At 39.7% G+C, this 20366-nt stretch overlaps 1 protein-coding gene across 1 annotated transcript in view; it reads left to right on the plus strand.

Annotated features, from left to right (window-relative positions):
- The window catches only part of LOC122825297 (tyrosine-protein phosphatase non-receptor type 14-like), a 37037-nt gene extending 17255 nt beyond the window's left edge, over nt 1–19782 (plus strand). Inside the window, exons 4-20 of the mRNA XM_044106591.1 lie at nt 4396–4493; nt 5707–5774; nt 6137–6207; nt 6958–7045; nt 7139–7227; nt 7395–7482; nt 7671–7753; nt 8906–8966; nt 9308–9374; nt 11086–11540; nt 11637–12866; nt 14300–14440; nt 15132–15350; nt 16655–16783; nt 17563–17797; nt 17902–18065; nt 18256–19782. Of these exons, the coding sequence (XP_043962526.1) occupies nt 4396–4493; nt 5707–5774; nt 6137–6207; nt 6958–7045; nt 7139–7227; nt 7395–7482; nt 7671–7753; nt 8906–8966; nt 9308–9374; nt 11086–11540; nt 11637–12866; nt 14300–14440; nt 15132–15350; nt 16655–16783; nt 17563–17797; nt 17902–18065; nt 18256–18384 (3415 nt within the window). The 3' untranslated portion in view covers nt 18385–19782. The remainder of the gene's footprint in view (nt 1–4395; nt 4494–5706; nt 5775–6136; nt 6208–6957; nt 7046–7138; nt 7228–7394; nt 7483–7670; nt 7754–8905; nt 8967–9307; nt 9375–11085; nt 11541–11636; nt 12867–14299; nt 14441–15131; nt 15351–16654; nt 16784–17562; nt 17798–17901; nt 18066–18255) is intronic.
- The last annotated feature ends 584 nt before the right edge of the window (nt 19783–20366 follow it).

A 20366-nucleotide genomic window follows, 5' to 3' on the forward strand; every position in this document is an offset into this window, starting at 1 on the left:
AGTGATGATGTAGTTGAATATTTGGTCACCTCTGTTGATTCTGCTGACACAATCAGTATCCCTGTCTGAACCATTTTTTTGTGTCTGGCATAAAAAATGCCCCCCCGCCCCCATTAAATCAAAACAAATTCTTTTTATCCTGGCTTCAAAGGCTACAGTAAAACAAATACCAGAACTTTGTTGTAATAGAAAATCAGCTCAATACTGACTTTCTCCTCTGTTGAAAGATTAACAGCTTTATTCCTTAATACTCCAACACATTTTATGACCAGGTTTGCAATTAGATATGCTGAGGGTCTTTTCTCAGAAGATCTCTTTCAGAGAGCGAGTTGCAGTCGGTGTGTGGTCCAAACCTTCTGTTCCTCGATATGAAGGGGAGGAAAAGTGTCTCACAGAGAGTGAAAACCGTAAATGAGAGTTGTTGACCGGAGCGAGGCCAGCTGGCCCCAGCGGCCCCTGAGGCCACCATCAGCAGCAGCCTTGAAATTGAAGCTTTGTTCAGCTAGTTTTCACCAACACACGCACACACAAGCAGCTGTACTCTGTTGCGCCTCTTGCTGATTCAACACATTTCAAAGTGAAATTCTCTTGCCACCCACACAAACCCTCACAGGGCTGAGGGGTGCTCAGGGTGATACCCATTCAGAGGTGGACGGAGTGAAGGAGTGGGGGCCCGGGGGATCTCAGCCATATGTACACGCATACTGACATCCAGTCATGACAGGATTGTTGTCCAAGCCACTCGGACATCTGGTTGCATGTCTTTTACTACTGGGGCTTGGACATGCGTGGGTGTATAAAAGGCTCTTTGTGCCTTGTTGCAGTGCCTGGAAGTCCAGCAGAATATTCTGCTTTGAGGAAGAACCTCCCAGAAGAAAAGCTCTACCTTATGTATAAGTATGCAGATTCACCAGCTGTTACAGCAGCATGAAGTCATTCTGACATACCTGTTTGAGATACCAAAAGGACTTTATTTTAAACAAGAGTGTGCAGTAATGTTTCTGCATGTTTTTGGGTCATTGGGGAAATACTAATGAGTTAGCTCCTCAATTGAAGCTAATCTAAGAAATTAGATTTAGCCTGTGTTGATTTGACCATATGTTTTGGGTTGTTTTCTTACTATAAGATTTTTTGTTAAACATTCCTGGCATTTTGAAGGTGTTCAGGCCCAGACCATCCTGATCCATTCTAAACAGTGGGCTTTTTCCCACCACATATGTATCCTTTGAATCTTTTGGCAACACTCCAGCAAAGCCTGTCACAAAGCAACCTTCTCATCTGTTCAGAGCGCACAGTTCCAGTTAAAGTCCCAGCAGAGCCTACCAAACTCACAGATTTATCTGTTGAATGGCAGGGCAGAAAAGGTTTCTCCAGGAAACCTGGGAGGTTGTTATGCTATTTACAAGATCATTATCATTTTCTATTATGCTATAAAAAGAGCTCAAGTTTAAGCGCTTCCAGTTGCTTAAACTACCTAATTTTTGAGATGTAGTCACAGTCAGAGGGAGTTGCTATTTTCTTGTTGCCTTTTCCTGACATGTTCCACTGTCTTGCCTATTTGAAGAGGGGTTAATGGAACTAGTAGTTTTTCCCATGACCCGGTCAAGTTCCAAGTCTTTGAGTGCCAAGTTCAGGCCAAGTTTTTAGTCTTTCAAAGACCTTAAGACTTTGGTCTGATTAGTTCTAACCTTCACTATGGCTGAATTTGTGTTTAAGATTTTTGTTTCAGTGACTGCCTTTGTCAATTACAATAGTTTCTTTAGATTATTACAAGACCAAACTGAGATAACAATCTCAATTTTTACCTCATGGTAAAAAGGTGATGGTACTTTTTTTTTTTCTTTGGATGCTCCATGTGGAGCCTTTGTTTTTTTTTTTTAACCACATCTTTACTTTCACAGCTATTTCAACAGTTTGTCATCTAATTCATCTGGCCTCAACTATGAGTAAACACTATCATGTTGTTTTCCATCCAGCCTCAGAAAAGAACCGACCGCTGCCAACTTTAACATCCCCTGAGCGCTGTACCGAGACTGCAGGGAAAACATGGAGGGGTTTTGAAAAACAAAGTTCACAATCGTTTGAAAGGTTTTGTGTTCTGAAAGGCTCCTCCCCCTTCCTGACCACATCAAGCCCCGCCCCCGTTTGCTCCAGCCTCCTCCGTGGTTGGGGTTGGCTTAATTAGAGGGTTGCCACGGGAACAGAATGGCATCTTAGCCAATGGGTGTAATGACAGGGTGAGGGGAGGAGGGCGGGGTCAGATTATAGGTCTGTGAGTCTGCCTAGAGGAGCTTGAAAAAGAAAAACACAAAGAATCAGCAGAGAGAATGTGACAGTATATAAACTCTGAGCGATGCGAGGTGGGAAATGAAAAGTTTTACAAAAAAAAAAAAAAAAAATCCTGGATTTAGTGTATTTTTGGTCATGCGAGGGAGTGACCAAACCTCTGACTGTGTGGTTTCTAAATAGTCTTGGTTGCTCTCTGTGCATTAACTTGTGTGTGAACATGTGTCAGAGAAGGTGGCTCACAGCCCACATCAGGAAGACGCAGCCCGTGTGCCATGACAGCACAATGGGAAACACTGTGGGAGTTTTCATGCAGCTGAGCCGGGTCACCCCAACAGCCCTTCCTGTCCTCCTGTGTGGCCACTTTCATTCTTCATAACACAAACATCCAGCAGGATGATGGCTAAAAGTGGATAGAAAGCAGTATGGAACTTCAGGAGTTTTGTTTATTACAGCCCTTCAGGTCTTTTTTTTCTCTTTCTTTTGGTGAATTTTACGACATTTTCTGATACCAGAGTGTGGGTTTAACAGTCCAAGCTCTGTTATTTTATTGGTTTACACTTGATGAAACCACCGCCGTGCAAAACCACAGTGAAACCTGTCATAGTTTGCCTTAGAGCAACTTTAAGTTTCCTCTCTCATGTTGTATACTAAAGATTTGAATCAGTTCAACATGCTCTGTGTTCCATGAACAATTACAGAGTTACAAAATTATTTAGTTTAGCTTCCACTTGGCATTCCACTAGAGTCAAAAATGAGTCAGTGGTATTTCAAACTGGGGTGATTCATTCATTCCTCACTTCTGCACCAGGCCTCTTTGGCTTTGTTCAAGAGAGCCAGAATAGTCTTGACGCACAGTTTCTGTTGCACTGACCAGGAACAGAAGAATATGTCTTCTGTGTGCTGTCAGCATGTTTGCAGGCCTTCCATCAGTAAAACACAAGCTCCATTCTCATTCAGTGGATAAATGTGTTGCGCTTCAAGCCATCATAGTTTCCAGCATGAGACTTTAATAGGTTGGTGTCTCAGAGACTGTGGCTTGGTGAAAAATCTAACATTAACTCTCAACAAAGTCTTGAGGGTTTCTGAGAGTTAATAAGTCACCACCCACCTACTCGGGTTTATTTTACCCACAGTTTTTCTTTTAACGCTACAACCAATTCCAAGGCTGCTGTTCATTAACTTCATAGCACTTCCGGTTTAAACAAACAGGCTTTGGCAAACGAAACATTTACAAACGAGGCTAGCCTGGCTGAAAGTAGCATAACCTACATCATCTTTCTAATTTAGAATTTGCCAATGAACATTTGTGGAGATGCCAGAATTAATTCTAATGAAGTGCCATGAGGAAGTTGGGTTTGTTAGTTTACACAAATAGAGAAAATTGTCTACAATTCATATGCTGTGTTTTAAAGATTTTGTAACCGTTGTAGGACATTGATTTGATGTGGCTTTAGTTTTGAATAATTTTAGCTTGACTCTATGCAGAAAAAGCACTACAATTATTCTCTTTATGTTTGGCAAATTGAATAAATCTGTGTTATTAAAAAACCCTGCTCACAGCTCAGTGTAGTATCTCCACACCTCAGAGGAAATAATTGTGAAGGAGCTATTTATTGTCCTGTACTCTCACAATTCGTAAATATTGTCCTCAGTCTGCTGCACTGTCGCTTTTTTTTCTTAATCTGCTACCATAAAACTGTTCAAAATATTTTAACAGTCATATGATGGCACTCATCAACTCACAAAATACTTCCTTTCTGTTTTCAAAATAAGAGTCAAATTTCTCAAGTACTATTTAGAATGCCTTTAGTCAAAAACACTTTTTTTTTTTTTTACTTAAATTGAAAGTAGTGTTTTTAACTGGCTGTCTAAAAGATTGATAAACAGTAGAAGGGAAGGAATCATGGGTATCTTAAAACATGACCCTTGGCATTTGTTAAATTGCTGTGAAAAAGACTTTTGTCTTTCTCTACTCATCCATTTTATCTATCCAAAAACATCAGTTATTATATGTTAACCGTATTAATTGTCAGCCTCAGTGTCATACTGAAGATGTGATCAGATTCTTTTTTTTCCTCTTCTTAATTTACTCTCTTTTCTCTGTAGGTATCAGTATTATCTGCAAGTGAAGAAGGAGGTGCTGGACGGACATCTGCAGTGCACTGTGGAGCGGGGGATAAGATTAGCTGGACTAGCAGTACAAGGTAAAGCACACTCATGGACAATAAAAAAAAATCACTTGAAGAAATTCCTAGAGAGATGGTGCAAACTCATTGTTGCTCGGGTCATCTTGACTCTCCTACCTTATATGGCTGCATTCCACGAGGAGAATCCAGTCCACTTGAGTTCCTATGGTATCAATCCTAACACATGCACACACAAATATGCCCTTTTAGTGCTCTCTGGCTTGTTCCTGGATGTAGTCTGTGTCCCAGGAGGGAATGTAAATAGAGTGTTTGCTTATCAGCAGCTCCAAGGTTAGCGTTATAGCATCAGGAAAACTCTTATCTGTAAGGAGACAAGATCCTCCACTTGGCCTCCTTTTGTTCAACAAGCAGCACTTAGTGCTCAGTACAAGCGCTATCTAAGGAAGGAGCAGGTCATGGAGATATTTTGTTGCCCAGAGCTTTGATAATGCGTTGGACACACATTTTTGTAATCTTTTACAATAAATACAAGTACAACACAAATTGTTGAATGGTTAATCTGATCAAAACAGTTAACATTAATGTATTATTACAAATTATTAGCATATTTTGCACCAAATTGTTGTTTATAAATTTCCACAAAAATAAGCTTTTAAACAGAAAAAAACTACAGAGTGATGTAGTTTTACATAGTCTTTATGTAATGAAGACTAAACATTTTATAGCTCTGTCTAATTGTTTGATCTTGATAAGGATAAAATAGGGATTATAAAAAATAAAACAACTGAACTAACTTAGACTCACTTCTTTTCTTGTACTGTTATGGTCAACCTTTTTTGAAGGAGTGTTTTTCCTTTATTTGCTGTAAATGTAAGACTTCATATGAAACACAAATCACCTGAAGGACCCATCTCAAATGAGAAAGTAATTATTTCTGTTCTAGCCCTTCAACTGACTTGTATAAAAGAAGGCTCTTACTTTATGCCATAGATATTTTGCCACACTAGCCTATAAAGGTGTGGTTAGCATGTGTCAAAATGATCAGCTGCATTGCAAATGACTATTATCAGTAATTGAGACTGCTTTAAATGTCAAATTGATTTTAAATTTCACAAAACAATCTAAACTGCAATACAATTATAATACATTATGCTTTCCTGCTATATTCAATATCAGTTCTCATACAAAATGATTTGTTAGAATTAAGGTGTATATATTAAATGCGTTACTTTGGTCTAAATTATTCTCATTGCTTGTCTCTGATTTGAAGCTGACTTTGGAGACTTCACCCACTTCCAATCTCAGGACTTCCTCAGAGAGTATGTGCTCTTCCCAGTGGTGAGTCCTCAAACTACTACTACTTCCCAGCTAAGGATCGCATGCCTTGTGCTTTCCATGCATGTGTTGCCTGAAGGCATGCATTCTTGTGTGCTGTTAACTCCCCTTCACACTTGATAGACAGGCAAAATTGCTACTGAAGTGGGTGGTGTTGTTGAATTTGTATGAGAACTAGGTGCTTTTTATTAATGCAGCTACAAAAACTATTGTTGAATCTTCACAGGTAGATTGCACTGGTGTCTTCTTTTTTCAGTAGTTTTATCATTTTTCTGATCTTCAGCATCTAACGCTCTACTTGGCTGATATTCAGTTTCCTTTTTGTCTTATTTGTTGTTTAGTTTGCCTTTGTTTTTTCCTTGTAGAACTGGCCCAATGGGGATGAAGTGCTGGAGGAGTGGACCAAGAAAGTTGCTGAAGAGCATAAGAGTCACTGGTACTCATTTAGACATTTTAATCTGTATCAACAGTTCTGGTCAGAGATTTACATACAGTTCGATGCTTTGGGGCATTTTTGGGGTCCCTGTGCTAGACGTGTCAAAGTTTCATCCACATAACCCGAAATGTTCTACTTGGATAATAAACAACCAAGGCTAAAGTTTATTGTATAGCTTTTCCACTGCCAGTGGAAGAGCAACAACTTCCAGTTTGAAACTTTGACAGAGTTGTGTGTTCCACCAGCGTGATTCCAGAAATCACAAACAACCATCATGTCTTGTTTTGCAAAAATAAAAAAGAGCATGCTAACATTAAGCATTTGAATTGACTTTGACTTAGCGCTATTGTAAATTTATGGACTCTGCTTAAGACTAGAAATCAGTCAGGTTAAATTAGTTTTACCATTTCTGATGATCAAATTTATCCAGTATGCAGTATTCATCCAATTACTATATGTATTTATGTATCTGAGCCTCATGTATAATTATGACGTTGGGTGAAATACAGAAAAGGAAAACAATCAAATTTATAGTTGAGCACCTAATTTTTGCTCATAAAATGCATTTAAGCTGGTTGATGTTTGATCAATTCACCCCTCAGCGAAAACTGAGGGGTGAATTCACTGGAAATGAATGACATTTATTCTGAAGATTAGTGAATGTAAAAGCCTGACCCTAATTTAAATGGTGTAGAAACATTCACCAATAACAGGGATGGTCCTGTCTCATGCTTTGTTTCTACCTTAAAGTGGGAGGCCACCAGCTGAAGCAGAACTTTTGTACATCAAAGAGGTGGAAAAACTGGACGGTTTTGGCCAGGAGAGTTTTCCTGCAAAGGTGGCTATAAAACCAAACATATATGGAAAAAAAAAACTTAATTAGAAGAAATTCTTGACTGTGTCTTTATTAAATTTCTTCTTTTTTCTGCAGGACAACTACACAAACGACATTTTCATCGGTATGTCCTTTGTTGGGGTGTTCGTCAAACACAGAAATGGCAGATCCATCATGCTCCACAAGTTAGTGTTTTTTTTTGTGTGCTTATTTTGCATATTTTGCACCGATTCAGAACCCATCTTTCAGAAAATCATGCTGCTGGTTTAAATGCACAAAATCCAAGTGTTTAAATGTGTTTCTCTTTCTTTCACCATTCCTTCTTCTGGATGTATTTCCACGCGTGCAACAGGTGGAAGGACATTGGTACCATAGCACACAACAAGTCAGCCATCACAGTGGAGATAACAAGCAGAGACGACACCATCAATTTTCACATGGTGAGTGTTGTGTCTGCAGGTGCTCTTGGTATTCATACACAAACACGTCCTAGGAGGTGGAAGGTTACATCTGCATATGGGGGGGATGATTTCCAATAAATGTGCTTCCAACAAGTGCTGTGCTTGTTGATGTCCTTTAAAATGTGTTTTTCTCCTGTGTGGGCGTGTGCATGTGTGTTTATCTGCAGGAGGATATGGAAATGGCCAAGTACATTGCTCGTCTTTTCACGGCCAGACACAAATTCTACAAACAAAACAAAATCTGCACAGAGTAAGTCTCGAGGCCGAGCAAAAGGCCACTGTAGAAATGAGCGCGGGATCCTTTTGAAGGTTATGTAATGGCTAAGCATGCGGTGCCAGTTAAATGTTTTTGCTGGCTCTGTTAAAAAACTCTATAAATCTTTAAAATGAATTAACCTTTTATTGCAGTGACATAATCTCACAGTGAGCAAAGTTATCCAGCTGGGGAAAATCCAGGGAAATTTGAATTAGTAATTAATCACTTGAAGTTTTTGTGGGGTAGAACTACAATATGATACATAAGCCAATATTTCTGGATAATTGGCTGGCCAAAGATCCATATTTATTTTCTGACTGTACATAGTGAGCAAGGAGGTACAAATAAATCTCTAAAACTCTGTGTTAAAAAACTGCAACAAAACGTTTCCATAACAACCATTAATGCTGTTTTCATGTCAGCTGGTTTATTTGGGGTGATGGTTCATGTTTGACCATCAGAAATGTTAACATGCTGTTTTCTAAGCCTTACTGGGATGAGCTGGAATGTAGTTCTTCAGTCAGTTGAGAATGATGCGTTCTTTGGCACAAGTAATGAACATGTAGGAAAGTTCTTAAGTATGGTGGAAGGTCCGTGGTTCTACAGGCCCTGAGAAACTTGCTAAAGTTCTTGGTGTCTTGAATTCTTGAAACACTCTCTGGTGGCCTCTGCCAGAAATGTCAACCAAATCAAATCAACAGAAATAGTGAAAACCATGGGTGTTTTTGAAATGAAATGTTTATTTATTATGATCAAGTAAAATGTCAAAGAAAAAAAATTATATTAAGAATTAAAAAGCAAACAACAAAAAATGATAATAAGGCTTGAACATAAAAACAAATATTTCCATATCCAGTTTGAAATAGGAAGACATTTTGTCTAAAATTTTCAGTGTGAAATTATGGTTCTGCAATGAAACAAATTTGTTTTTAAGTTGTTTTTTTTTATTATTATTTTTTCATACTTTCTTACCATGGATGCCAATAAAAGTTTCCCACACTTTATATTGCAGTGTTGTCAATAAATTAATTATACAGTGGTGTTTACAAAATGCTTTAATATTATTAATTTCCTTCTTGTAATAATAGACTTGATTGCTCTATTTTCTTGTTGAATCATCATTTATGTTGTTGGTTGTCTGTTTAGGCCCACTCACTCTCCTGCGCCAATCAGAAGGAGACCCACATGGACTCATCGCCTGTCTCTGGTATAGTCTGCAACCAGTAATTTTCATTTATTGCTAATTAATTACTGTTTATAAGTGAGAAGCGAGACCATGAAATAGTTTATTTAGAAAAGGGTTACACAATAAGCCGTTGCTCTTCCAGCCTCGGTTTGAATGTGGGTTGGTCTTAAAAGTTATTAAGGGTGTTACTCCCAGTGAGACAAAGACGGCAGTAATTTCTTCCTCCTCTTTCCAGCAGACCAGACAATGGCTTGGCTAAAATTGTCACAGAAGATGATTTTACATCTAAATCTGTCACATTTGCTTGATTCCTTATTTTCATGCTGTCATTTATTTGTATTTAAACGCATTTCTCTGTTCAGCCCCGGCCCCAGTCCTGCAACTTCCAGTCCGTGCACGAGCATTATCAGGACATGCAGAGCTCTCAAGGTAATTGTAAGAAACATTCTCGCACAGACATATTTAGAGCAAGTTTCACTGCCTTTATTTTACCACTTAAACCACAGTCCGCCTTAAGATTTTTTGCCTCCCCGACAATAACTCAAACATTTCGAGTTTGGCTAATTGTGTCTTTCCCATCAGGCGTGTGACTCATGGCCCCGTTTTTTATTTTAACAGTCTCCCAGCCAATTAGAGTCCCAACTTTTTTTGTTGATGGGAGAGGGGCAGAGCAGTGACCTCATGCATGCTATGCTCTTTCATCGACTTGCTCACACAGTCAGACTGCCTTATAATCCAAATTGCTTTACTCACGTTGGCTGACAATAAAAACGAAGTGGAAAATCATTCAGGGTGTGAGACTGTACGTGGGCGTGGGATCATTCTGTTGGCTGATCTCAAGCATCACTTAAGTTTCTTTGTGCGGACCAAGATTGTGCATCTGCTTTGCTTTCAAATAAAATGATACTATTGACATTTTTCTTAGTTAACAATGTCATTTAGCTCCTACTTGTTTCATTTGTTTCTAAACTCTTCTTGTAGGGAAGTGAGATATTTTTGGAAAGATTTTAAGCTGCCTTTTTTTGGAATTCTGAGCTTTACGTACACAATTTCTGTGTGTTTGGTAGAATCAGGGACAACATGTTGATTTGAGAGGTGAAGGGGGCGAAACAGTTGGCTTACATCTAGCGGAGGAGGGTGAAGTTTTAAAACAAAAAAACGCCTGGACTTGCACACCAGTGTTTTGCTTGTTGGCCTATCAGATTATATCTACCCTATATAAGCATTGTAAATTTCAAAATATGTATAGAACTACAGCTTAGAGGCTTAAAGGCTTTTTCTTACCATAATATACATTTGGTCATATTTGTAAAGCCTAATTATAAAACTGTGCTAAATGATTAGCAAAATTTATTCTTAATATCACATTGTGAAAAGCCAGTGATTTGCCTGTGAGTCTCCGATCTCTCGACCAGCATCTCTAGCATGTGAACACTGGTACTATTTAGGTGCATCAATTATAAATAAATGAATGATTTAATGAATGAATATACTTTACTAATCCCAAGGGGGAAAGCATATTGTTGGTATGGCTATAGTCTGAAGAATAAAAACAAAACAGTTTGACAATTATACTGTGGCTCAGGGGAAAAGATTGAAGCCCCTGTGAAATGCTTTCAACTCCTCTGGATTTAATAAAGAGCTATACGTTTTTACTATTCAATTTGTCCACCAACAAGAAGGATATATAAAATCGCATTCGTTATTCGAGGTTTTATTGCATTTTTCCCACAAACTGAATAGCATTAGTTTTAAAAAGGAGAAATAGAAATGGGAACAACACAAAGTCTTCTGCCTACAGCTTTCTTTGTTGTCTTTCGTTTTTGCTCATAAATGGAGATTTAATACTTTTCTGAAGAGAATAGGTCATTTCTCCTTTGCTTTTGAAACAGTTGTTTTCTACAATAAATTGCTCACAATAGTGCGTTTATTACAACTCATTCAAGAAAGATGTGCAGTGTCTTTCAAAAAGGCTTTGCCTCAAAACTTTTTCACATTTTCACATCTCTGTATGGGAAGTCAGTCTTGCACAACATTGTGTTTTGCATGTTTCCCCTAAAACGGTGAAAAAGGGGCCTATAGAAATATGACGCCACACTTTGCAGATTTATATCCTAAAATTGTCTCTTCTGTCTTGCAGACAGCATCTTCCATGAGGACCTTTACTACAAGTCGGAGACCAGTCTTGATCTTACCTTCAGAAATGGGACTGTACCCAATGGGAGCATGTACAGCAGCCCCAGTTTGAGCTCCCTCAATCGTTCCCAGACTTTCATCCCCCCTTCGCCCATGTCGTCCAACCTCAGCATCCCAGGCAGTGAGCTCATGTGTCCGGACTATATCCCCAGCCACCGCCACAGTGCCATCATCGCTCCATCGTACAGGCCCACTCCTGAGTATGAAGCGATCATTCGGCAGAAGCGAAGGATCGTCCCCACTCACCACGACCTCCACAGCCAGTCACTGCGCAGTTTGAACATTAGCAATGCCTGTGCTTACCGTAAGCCAGAGGCTCTGGTGTACAGCCAGCCAGAAATGCGAGAGAGGGGCCCCTATCATGGCCCAGGACCCAACCCTGGACCTTACGCTCCACAGGTAGAGCTAAATCCCAGATTATGAACTTTTTTTCTTCACCTTCTGGTAAAATAAGCCTTACGTTTTTGTAATCTGTAATAATTGTTCTTATTACAGATTAGCTACAGTAAGCCAGTGTCCCATGGACACCATTCAGGGGGCCCAGCCAACAGCCATGGTCCATGTCATTCGCCCTGCATTAATGGTGTTGGAGACAGCAGTGGAGATGTTGGAAGCTCAATCTCTCACACTGTTAGCACACCGGAGCTTGCAAACACCAAACAACAAGGAGCCAGCATGGGAAATTATGCAGTTAATGCTAATATGCTAAGAAACCATATGTCAAGACCTCCACCACCTTATCCTTCTAGCTCTTTCCGCCCGGCGACCAGCACACCAGATCTGGCTAGCCACCGGCATCGCTGCATCGGAGGCAGCAGCCCAGAACTGGTCACCCGCATGGTGCAGCTCTCAGTCAAGACCTTCCAGCCGGACAGCTCGGCCGTGGTGCATCAGTCTCTGCAGGAAGTTAGTGAACCTTTAACGGCAGGCGCTAAGCACCGCTCTGCCTTGGACAAGAGGCACAGCATGGAGTTCATCAGCAGTATGAGAGGAGGTGGCATCGAAGGCTTGGCGATGAAGGGTATGAACACGGCTCTTCATCGGAGGAATACTCTCAGAGAGCAAGTGATGCCATCTCAACCTCAGCCCCAACAACAGCCGCCACCTCAGCAGCCAAAGGAGCTTCCCATGCAGAAACCTTCCCAAAATGCACCTGAGGCTGCAGTGGTACCTCCTACAGGAGTGGCTTACCAGCATCAAAAGACTCTTTCCAATGCCACCATGCTCATACACAGTAGTGAGAGTGAGGAGGAGGAGGAGGAAGAAGAGAGGCCTGAGCTGGATGTTCAGATCCCAGGCCTCAACGACAACATCAGCATCAGCGCTCAGCTCCAGGCGGCTCTGGCTAAAATGCCTAACAAACCCCCTCCAGAGTACCCGGGCCCTCCTCGAACTAATGCCAGCTCTCAGATCCGTGGGCCCAGTCACAGCACTGCGCACCACCATAACCACGATCAGACACCACACTGCAATCAAGGACCTATGGACCTGACTCTGACACAAGGTGTCGGCGGACCTGTGACTGGGAGTGGTGCTGGTGGGGGCGGGACGCTGACCAGAGGGGACCAGAGCGGGGTAAACGGAGCAGTGTTGGGCCCATCCATTTCAGAACCAGACCTGACCAGCGTGAAGGAGAGAGTGAGGAAGGAGCCGGTGAAAGAGAGGCCGGTGTCCGAGATGTTCTCTTTGGAAGACAGCATTGTGGAAAGGGAGATTGCGCAAAGGGTAAGAACGTTTTCGCTTTTTCTCACATTGCAATCGCAGCTGATGTATTTCATTTGGATTTCATGTGTGAGGCAAACGCATTGTGAATCATTGTGGGGGAAAAATAGTTTCCATGATTATTTGTGCATGTTTTGTGCATTTGTATTCAGCCTTACAGCTGTCAGGACTGAAATCTTTGCCCATTCTACAAAAAGTTCAAGTTCGATCAGATATGCTACAGATTCTCACTTAAATATCTGACGTCCCCATTCTAAAAGATTTAAGACTTTTGCAGTTTTTGAAGGCGATGAGTACTTGCAAGATTATGTTGATGTTAATTGTGGACTCAGCAAATAATTATTCAAGAAAAAAAAAGTTTTGTCTCACTTTACAGGATTCATACTCTTATTAATTCAGTAAAATAATAATAGTACTGGATTAAGAACAGTAAAAAACTTCTTTTATGACTAAATGCAAATACTGAGAACTTTCTTCCTCAGTTGCGTTTTTCTATGGGTTAACTGACGGTATTATTTAGAGTCGTGTTTTAAGGTCCTTCATCTTCCACAAAAATGCAAATAATTTGTATATATGAGTTATTGAGTCTCATTATATTTGCATTTCCAATTGTACTTAGCAAGTATTTGTTATTTAGGCACAGAATCACCTTTAATTGGACAAATGAACCTATCCTGGTACAGATGTTAAATGGTGTCATCTGTTGTTTACTTGCTGGTCTCACAGCTATTGATTAGCAGTAATCTAGGTTTCAGCACATAACAAGGCAGCACTGGCCTTTGAATCCCCACGGGCAGCCAAAAGCCTGTACAAATCCCTTAGATTATTTTTCGAGTGGGGTGTCCTCGACACCACGCTTGAATCCTGGAATGGATTTAATCACTTGTTGGTGACAAACCATTCTCTGTACTACTGACCTGGATGCAGGTTTAGTTTGAAATTCTCTCTAAAAGGCTTTACTCCTGTCCGAAGCTGCTCGCACATATATCTACCTGCTGGCTTATCTGATATGTAGCGGTACTCACCCCCCCGACCCTCAAGCCCTCAAGCTGTTGTTTTGACTGTCCCACAGAGGATGAAGGAGGCGGGGCTGTCTTGATGGCTTAACAGCGTTGCAGATTAGGCAAAGTAATCCTTGTTGGAAGGAGGGACTGTGCAATGTTGCTCAGAGTTTGACAAAAGTGGATGAGCTCCTTGTAAGAAAGGAAGCTTTAGAGGTAGGTGGATAAAATAAAGAAGAACAGACATTTAAAAGTGTGTTAGTAAAGATAAATATGGGCAAAAGAAAACGGAACAATGACTGTTACCGCAAGTTTTGATCCAGGGACTGGCATTAAAATCTCCATCCCCAGTTCTGTTCGTACGCACGTGGCAACAGAGGTCACTTGCCTTTGCTGCCAGTAACCATGACACCTGGATTTTCCTCTCTCTTGAAGACGCTGGAAAGACAGAAGATGTCCGTGGATTCCATGAGGAGGCCGCTGATGATGGCGGCGCTAAACGGCCTTTATGTGGCGAGGATGCCCGTCGCCAAGAATCAAGCTGAGGAAGGTGCCAAGTCGACGTCAGACGAACGGGTAAAATCTCTGCTTTCATCAAAATATTGTTTTGTTAACATGATTCTTCTAATTGAAGAATTAGAATAATCATGCTGGTTGAACTCCAACAAGATGATTGGCAGCCAATGTCATACAAATATTTATTTAGAAGGAAAAAGAACCACTTGACTGATATCAAACTCATTCAGCCAATTATACAGCACACCAAGCTAAATTCCAAGCATTTTATACATTTTTTGTAAAACTTTTGTTTACCATGAATCAAAAATTTCAACTCGTTATTCTGTTTGCTCCATTTTTGATTTGAAGGGCTGTGAAACCCAGTTTTTGTCCCAGGCTAACGTTAGCCAGGTTGCCAGGCTAACGGGGGCAATCCCCTAAGTGGGCTGTGGAACGCGTGGCATGGTGCAGCTTATCGTCTCTGGGCTGGCTGCTATGTAAAGAATGTGACCCGGCAGAGTGTGAGCGAGAAAGAAAGAAAGAAAAGATAGTCTGCCCTCCCAGACATGACTAGCCTAATAAACACATACGGTCTTAATAATGAACGCTGTAGACTTCTACTTTGCTTTCAGCAGTGGCAATGCACTTTAAATGTGTGAGGTTCTCTGATACCAAAGGTCTTGCTCCAAAAAGCTCGGGACTTAACAGCCTCTTGTAATGAATGGTTTGTAAGAGGGTAACCTAACCTCTTCCATCTGATCATCTTCAGTGTGAAACCTTAGAGCTGAAGCTGGAGGAGGACCGGGTCTTCACAGAGTACGAGCAGGTGCCCAAGAAGAGTACCGACAGCCTTCTCACCACGGCAACGCTGCCCGAAAACGCAGAGCGCAATCGATTCCGCGACGTTGTCCCGTATGAGCAGAACCGGGTCGAACTGGTACCCAACAAAGAGAACAACACGGGCTACATTAATGCCTCACATATCAAGGTGAGTTCAGTGCATCAATGGTAGATGGAAAAATGGTTTTAGGGAAGATCGCAGCAGCCATCTTTATGTGACACTGCTGTCACATAAACATTCCCCATCTGATGGGAATCCCTTATTCTCAGTGCAAAAGTAAAAAAAAAAAAAAAAAATTTCTGCAATTCAGCATAAAGTAACTATTTTATTATTTTCACATTCTTCAGGTAAGCATAAAAATATAGTTTAAGCATTTAAGAAAAAAAATCTTTTTAAAATATGGTTTTGACATGTGTCATCCTCCATATGATTATCTGATTCTATTCATTGTTTTTTTTTATTATCATACTCACATACTACTGTAGCCAGAACAGTGAGCAGACAGAAATCAGAGTTTTCTAATGAGTTGTTAAGTGTTACTTTGTTTCTGTGTGAGCCGTTTTATCCTTCTTTTGCTCAGAAAGGCTGTGTGGTAGCACATGATGTGTCTGCTTTGAGAACAAGACATCCTGAATTTGGGTTATTTTAGTTTTTGTTATAAACAAATGAATACAAATCCAAACAATAAAAATTGTTGCTTTAAAAAAAAACATTCAAAGATCAAGTTCATTTGTACAACTTTTCAGACAACAAAGTCAAGCCCCTGTGCAGCACTAATATCACATGTCCTAAACTAAGTAAAGAATAAAGTTAATTAGTTTTCTTCTCTGATCAGTTGGGTTTTACTTCGGAGAAAAGTGTGAAAAGCAGTCATTGCTTTCAGAACTTTAATCCCTCCAAGTTCTTAGAATTACAAAAGAATGTTGTCCAAACTCCAAACATCTTAAGTGACTTGAGTTGGCCTCATTTTTTTCCAACGCTGAGAAAGATAAACTCAGTGTACACAGCAAATTGTAGGACACAATAGTTTGTTTTATTTAAATAGGCCTAATCACAGGTACACCTTCGTAACCTCTGACCTCCCTACTAGTAAAAATGACTCTATGTTAAATCACAAGGTTGCTTGAAGAATCTGCTGTGATGTGCTTGTTACGCAACAATGCTACACTCTGGAATTTTCATAAGATTACATTTTGTCAGTTTTGATTTTGCTTTGTGTCTCATTTTATTACCAGTAAAGGAATTAGCAAGAGTATAAGATAACCTTGGGTTTGAATTTGAACTCCTTATACTGCTCTCTAGTGGTACATAAGGAAACTATCAGAGCATTTCACATATCTGCCAATTAAGGGTATTAAATTTCTTCTAATCTAGATCAAATTTTAAAGACATTGAAATGTATTAGCTGTTTTAATACCTTCTTATTGGATTTTGTCTGTTGTTGTTCCCAGGTTATGATTAGAGGGGAGGAGTGGCACTACATTGCCACGCAAGGCCCACTGGCCAACACCTGTGGTGACTTCTGGCAGATGATCTGGGAGCAGGGCGTCAACGTCATCGCTATGGTTACAGCAGAGGAGGTAAAAGCACATTAAACTTAGAGGTTGTTTTTTTTTACATTTTGCTACAATCTTTAATATATTTTATTGGTATTTTTTGTGATAGACAAAAATTGTAAAATAGAAGAAGGAGGTGATGAATACTCTTTTACAAATTAAAATCTTAAAAAGATAAAAAAAAATTTGTTGCAAATTAGCTCAAGATGGCTAGTCGGTCATATTGGGTGGAAAGTACCAATTTTCAAGTCTTGACACAGATTCTCAACTGAATTTAAGTCTGTACTTTGACTGGACAAGTCTAACAAACAACTGAATGAACTACTTAAGTTGTATTTAGTCATTGCCCTGCTACAGGATGGAGTTGCTGCCCAGTCAAGTCCTTTGCAGTCTCTAACAGATTTCCTTGCTTTTCATTTTCTTTCATCCATCTTCCAACAAACTCAGACCGGCATCCTGATCCCTTCAAAAATGTTGTTTTGAAGTGCACAACTAATAGTTGTCTTGTTGACAGATTGTCCCACATGAGCTCTTGTCTCTGCCACCCCTCCAGATTTACAGGTGTCTTTTGACCGCTATTGTGGTCAATGTGTTTCTTTTAATCAGCACTAAAAAACATGTCCACTTCAGGCTTTGCTTATTTGCCATTGACAAGAGTATTATTGATGTATTAGTTTTGTCTTTTGTTTCTTCAGCATTATGTTTATTGACTTGTGCAAGGTTACAAATGAAAAAGAAAGAAAAGGTTACAAATGACCGAAGTAAATAATTAATACACTATTTTTTATCAATTTTTCACCCAGGAGGGCGGCAGGTCCAAGAGTCACCGTTACTGGCCCAAACTGGGCTCCAAACACAACTCTGCCACCTACGGCAAGTTCAAGGTGACCACCAAGTTTCGAACAGAGTACAACTCCTACGCCACCACAGGTCTGAAGGTCAAACACCTGCTGTCCGGCCAGGAGAGGACGGTTTGGCACCTGCAGTACACCGACTGGCCTGAGCAGGGCTGTCCTGAATATGTTCCTGGTTTTCTCTGTGAGAGGACTTGTCTTATTGTCAATACTTTTACTAATCAGTGTCTAAAGACGCCACCTACCAGAACGCCCATCTTTTCTTCTTCTTTTTATTTTTTTTTCCAGCCTACTTGGAGCAGATTCAATCTGTGAGGAGGCACACCAACACCATGCTGGATACCTCAAAGAGCCTTAATCCTCCAGTGGTGGTGCATTGCAGTGCCGGCGTGGGTCGCACCGGTGTGGTGATCCTGGCTGAGCTTATGATCAGCTGCCTGGAGCACAATGAGGTGTGTAGATGATGGCTGCAACTAAGCTGCAGTCGGTGCACTAGTTTCAGCGTGGTGGAAATAAACCTGTAGTATGAGTCACCAAGGAAAACATTTAAAAATATGAGGGGCGTCAGGAAACCTAATGGGCCTTTTATGTATCTCTTTTCTATGACTAACATCAACCTCCATCGTCTTTGTTTCCTTTCAGCCAGTGGAAGTTCCCACCATGTTGTCAGAGCTGAGACATCAGAGGATGCTGATGGTGCAGACCATCTCCCAGTACAAGTTTGTCTACCAGGTGCTCATTCAGTTCCTCAAGAACTCTCGCCTCATCTGAGCAGGAGTCCTCAGTGTCCAACTAGACGATGAGATCGGTACCTTTCTACTTAGCAGTTTGTGTACATTTTAGTGGAGTTCAAAGCAGACTTCTCTCAAAAAGTGTAGCCCCCCCCCCAAAATTAACCACTTTTCCATATCATATTCAGATTTAACTCTTTGTTTTTCCCATTGCATTTTGGTTCTGTCGTTTTTCTGTTGACCATACATGTAGCTGCGTTGTCTCCTTGTAGGTCAGGTGAACAGGCAGCTTGTTGCTGTGAGCGTGAATGTGGGAAGTTTCCCACCTGCTACATGTTTTTACAACAATCTTAAAGCCAGTGTTAGGACCTGCAATATGCTGCATGAACAGTAGGTTGCAGCAGTATTACTACTCTAAACTACATTTTTACTCTGGTTTGCCAAATTGAGTATAAGTGTTCATTTGTTTTCAACACAATAATGATTAATGCAGCAATTTTTTTTACTTCAATATTGTAACAAGTGTTTTTATTTATTTCTATGAAGACTGTGGTCACCTTCACTTTGCCATTGGCAGACATGCTGTTCTTCTGAATTTGTCTTAACCTTTTCTTGTTCTGCTTTTGGTGAAATTTTCCTTAGATTTCTTCAATTTTCATGTGAAGATTTGCCAGCTAAGATGTTTTGTGTGAGCTTAAGCAAACACAAGAACATTTCAGAAATAATATATTTTTGTTTTGTTATATATTTCAAACCTTTATAGTGCTTAAATTGAAGATAATTAATGGTTTTACAACTGTGCCTTACTGAAATTGAATTTGTTGATTTCTTAAAAAAAAAAAGAAATTTGATATTTAATTTGTTGCTTCAAAATTTCAATCATGTTGCTTTTTTACTCTGAACAAAATAAAAGGCACTATACATCTTTCCAAGAGAAGAAAATCTGATAGTTATAAAACCCTAAACCCATATGTTTCTGCTTTTCTGAATTGTACCTAAGCTAACTATTACGCTGTACAAAATGGTCATGTCTAAATGTTTTATATAGTTTGCTTTTATTGACTTGGTAACTTTAAAATACCGAAACATAAACTATGCATGCATTTTTACATTTCAGTGTATATATTTTAGTATGTGATCCCAAATATGTATAAGCTTTATAACATTTTGATATTCAAGGGTTTATTTTGTTGCACTTCTTTTCTATTCAACAGTATTTTTGTCACTTCATTCCAGTTTGTTTTATATTTAATTTTTGCCCCACGTTCCATTCTCTTTTGTTTTGGAAAAAAAAAAACCTTCAAAATTTGCTTCAAATTATATGTACATATGTTTCTGAATATGCATTTTCAGTGCATAAAGTTCTGTTTTCTCACCCCAGACATGTATTGAGCTGTTGTACTTGCTTATTATGCAATAAAAGCATTATTTTCTTTAATTTCTGAGGCCCTGAATTGAACTGTTCTTTTGTGTTTTATCTCTTATTTATAAACAACATGATCCCTGTTGTGGTGAGACATTCATTCTTGGACTTCTAAACATGTACAAGATATGAATTTGTAATTCCAGACAAAACACCTGATTGGTTGGTGTAGCCTTGTTTTGCACACAGACCAGCTACTGCTCCATTATGTGAGTTGAGCATGAACCGGATTTGTTAATTTATTTTGTAGAATTTTTTAAAAATTACATATAAGTAACTAATAAAACCTCCAAAAAATACCAAGAGGTGAAAATTAAGTCTAAAGAAAGAGAAAAAGTGACATTTAAATAATGTGAATTTTGCCATGCAGTGTACATATGCTTACTTTTACACATACTTTCACAATCTGTTCCATAATAAATTGGCTTTTGTATAAAAATGTTCTGTGTTTTTCACCTTAAACAGCTTCAGGTCTTCTTAGAAGGTGTCTGCACCCTTCTAATATTTAGCGACTTCTATTTATTTTTTTTCCAGGAGAGCAACAGTGAGATCAGGCACTGATGTCTGTAACTCTGCATTCTATTCGTTGTATAATTTAT

Source organism: Gambusia affinis, linkage group LG22 (genome assembly GCF_019740435.1).
Source record: "Gambusia affinis linkage group LG22, SWU_Gaff_1.0, whole genome shotgun sequence".
Classification (NCBI taxonomy): domain Eukaryota; kingdom Metazoa; phylum Chordata; class Actinopteri; order Cyprinodontiformes; family Poeciliidae; genus Gambusia; species Gambusia affinis.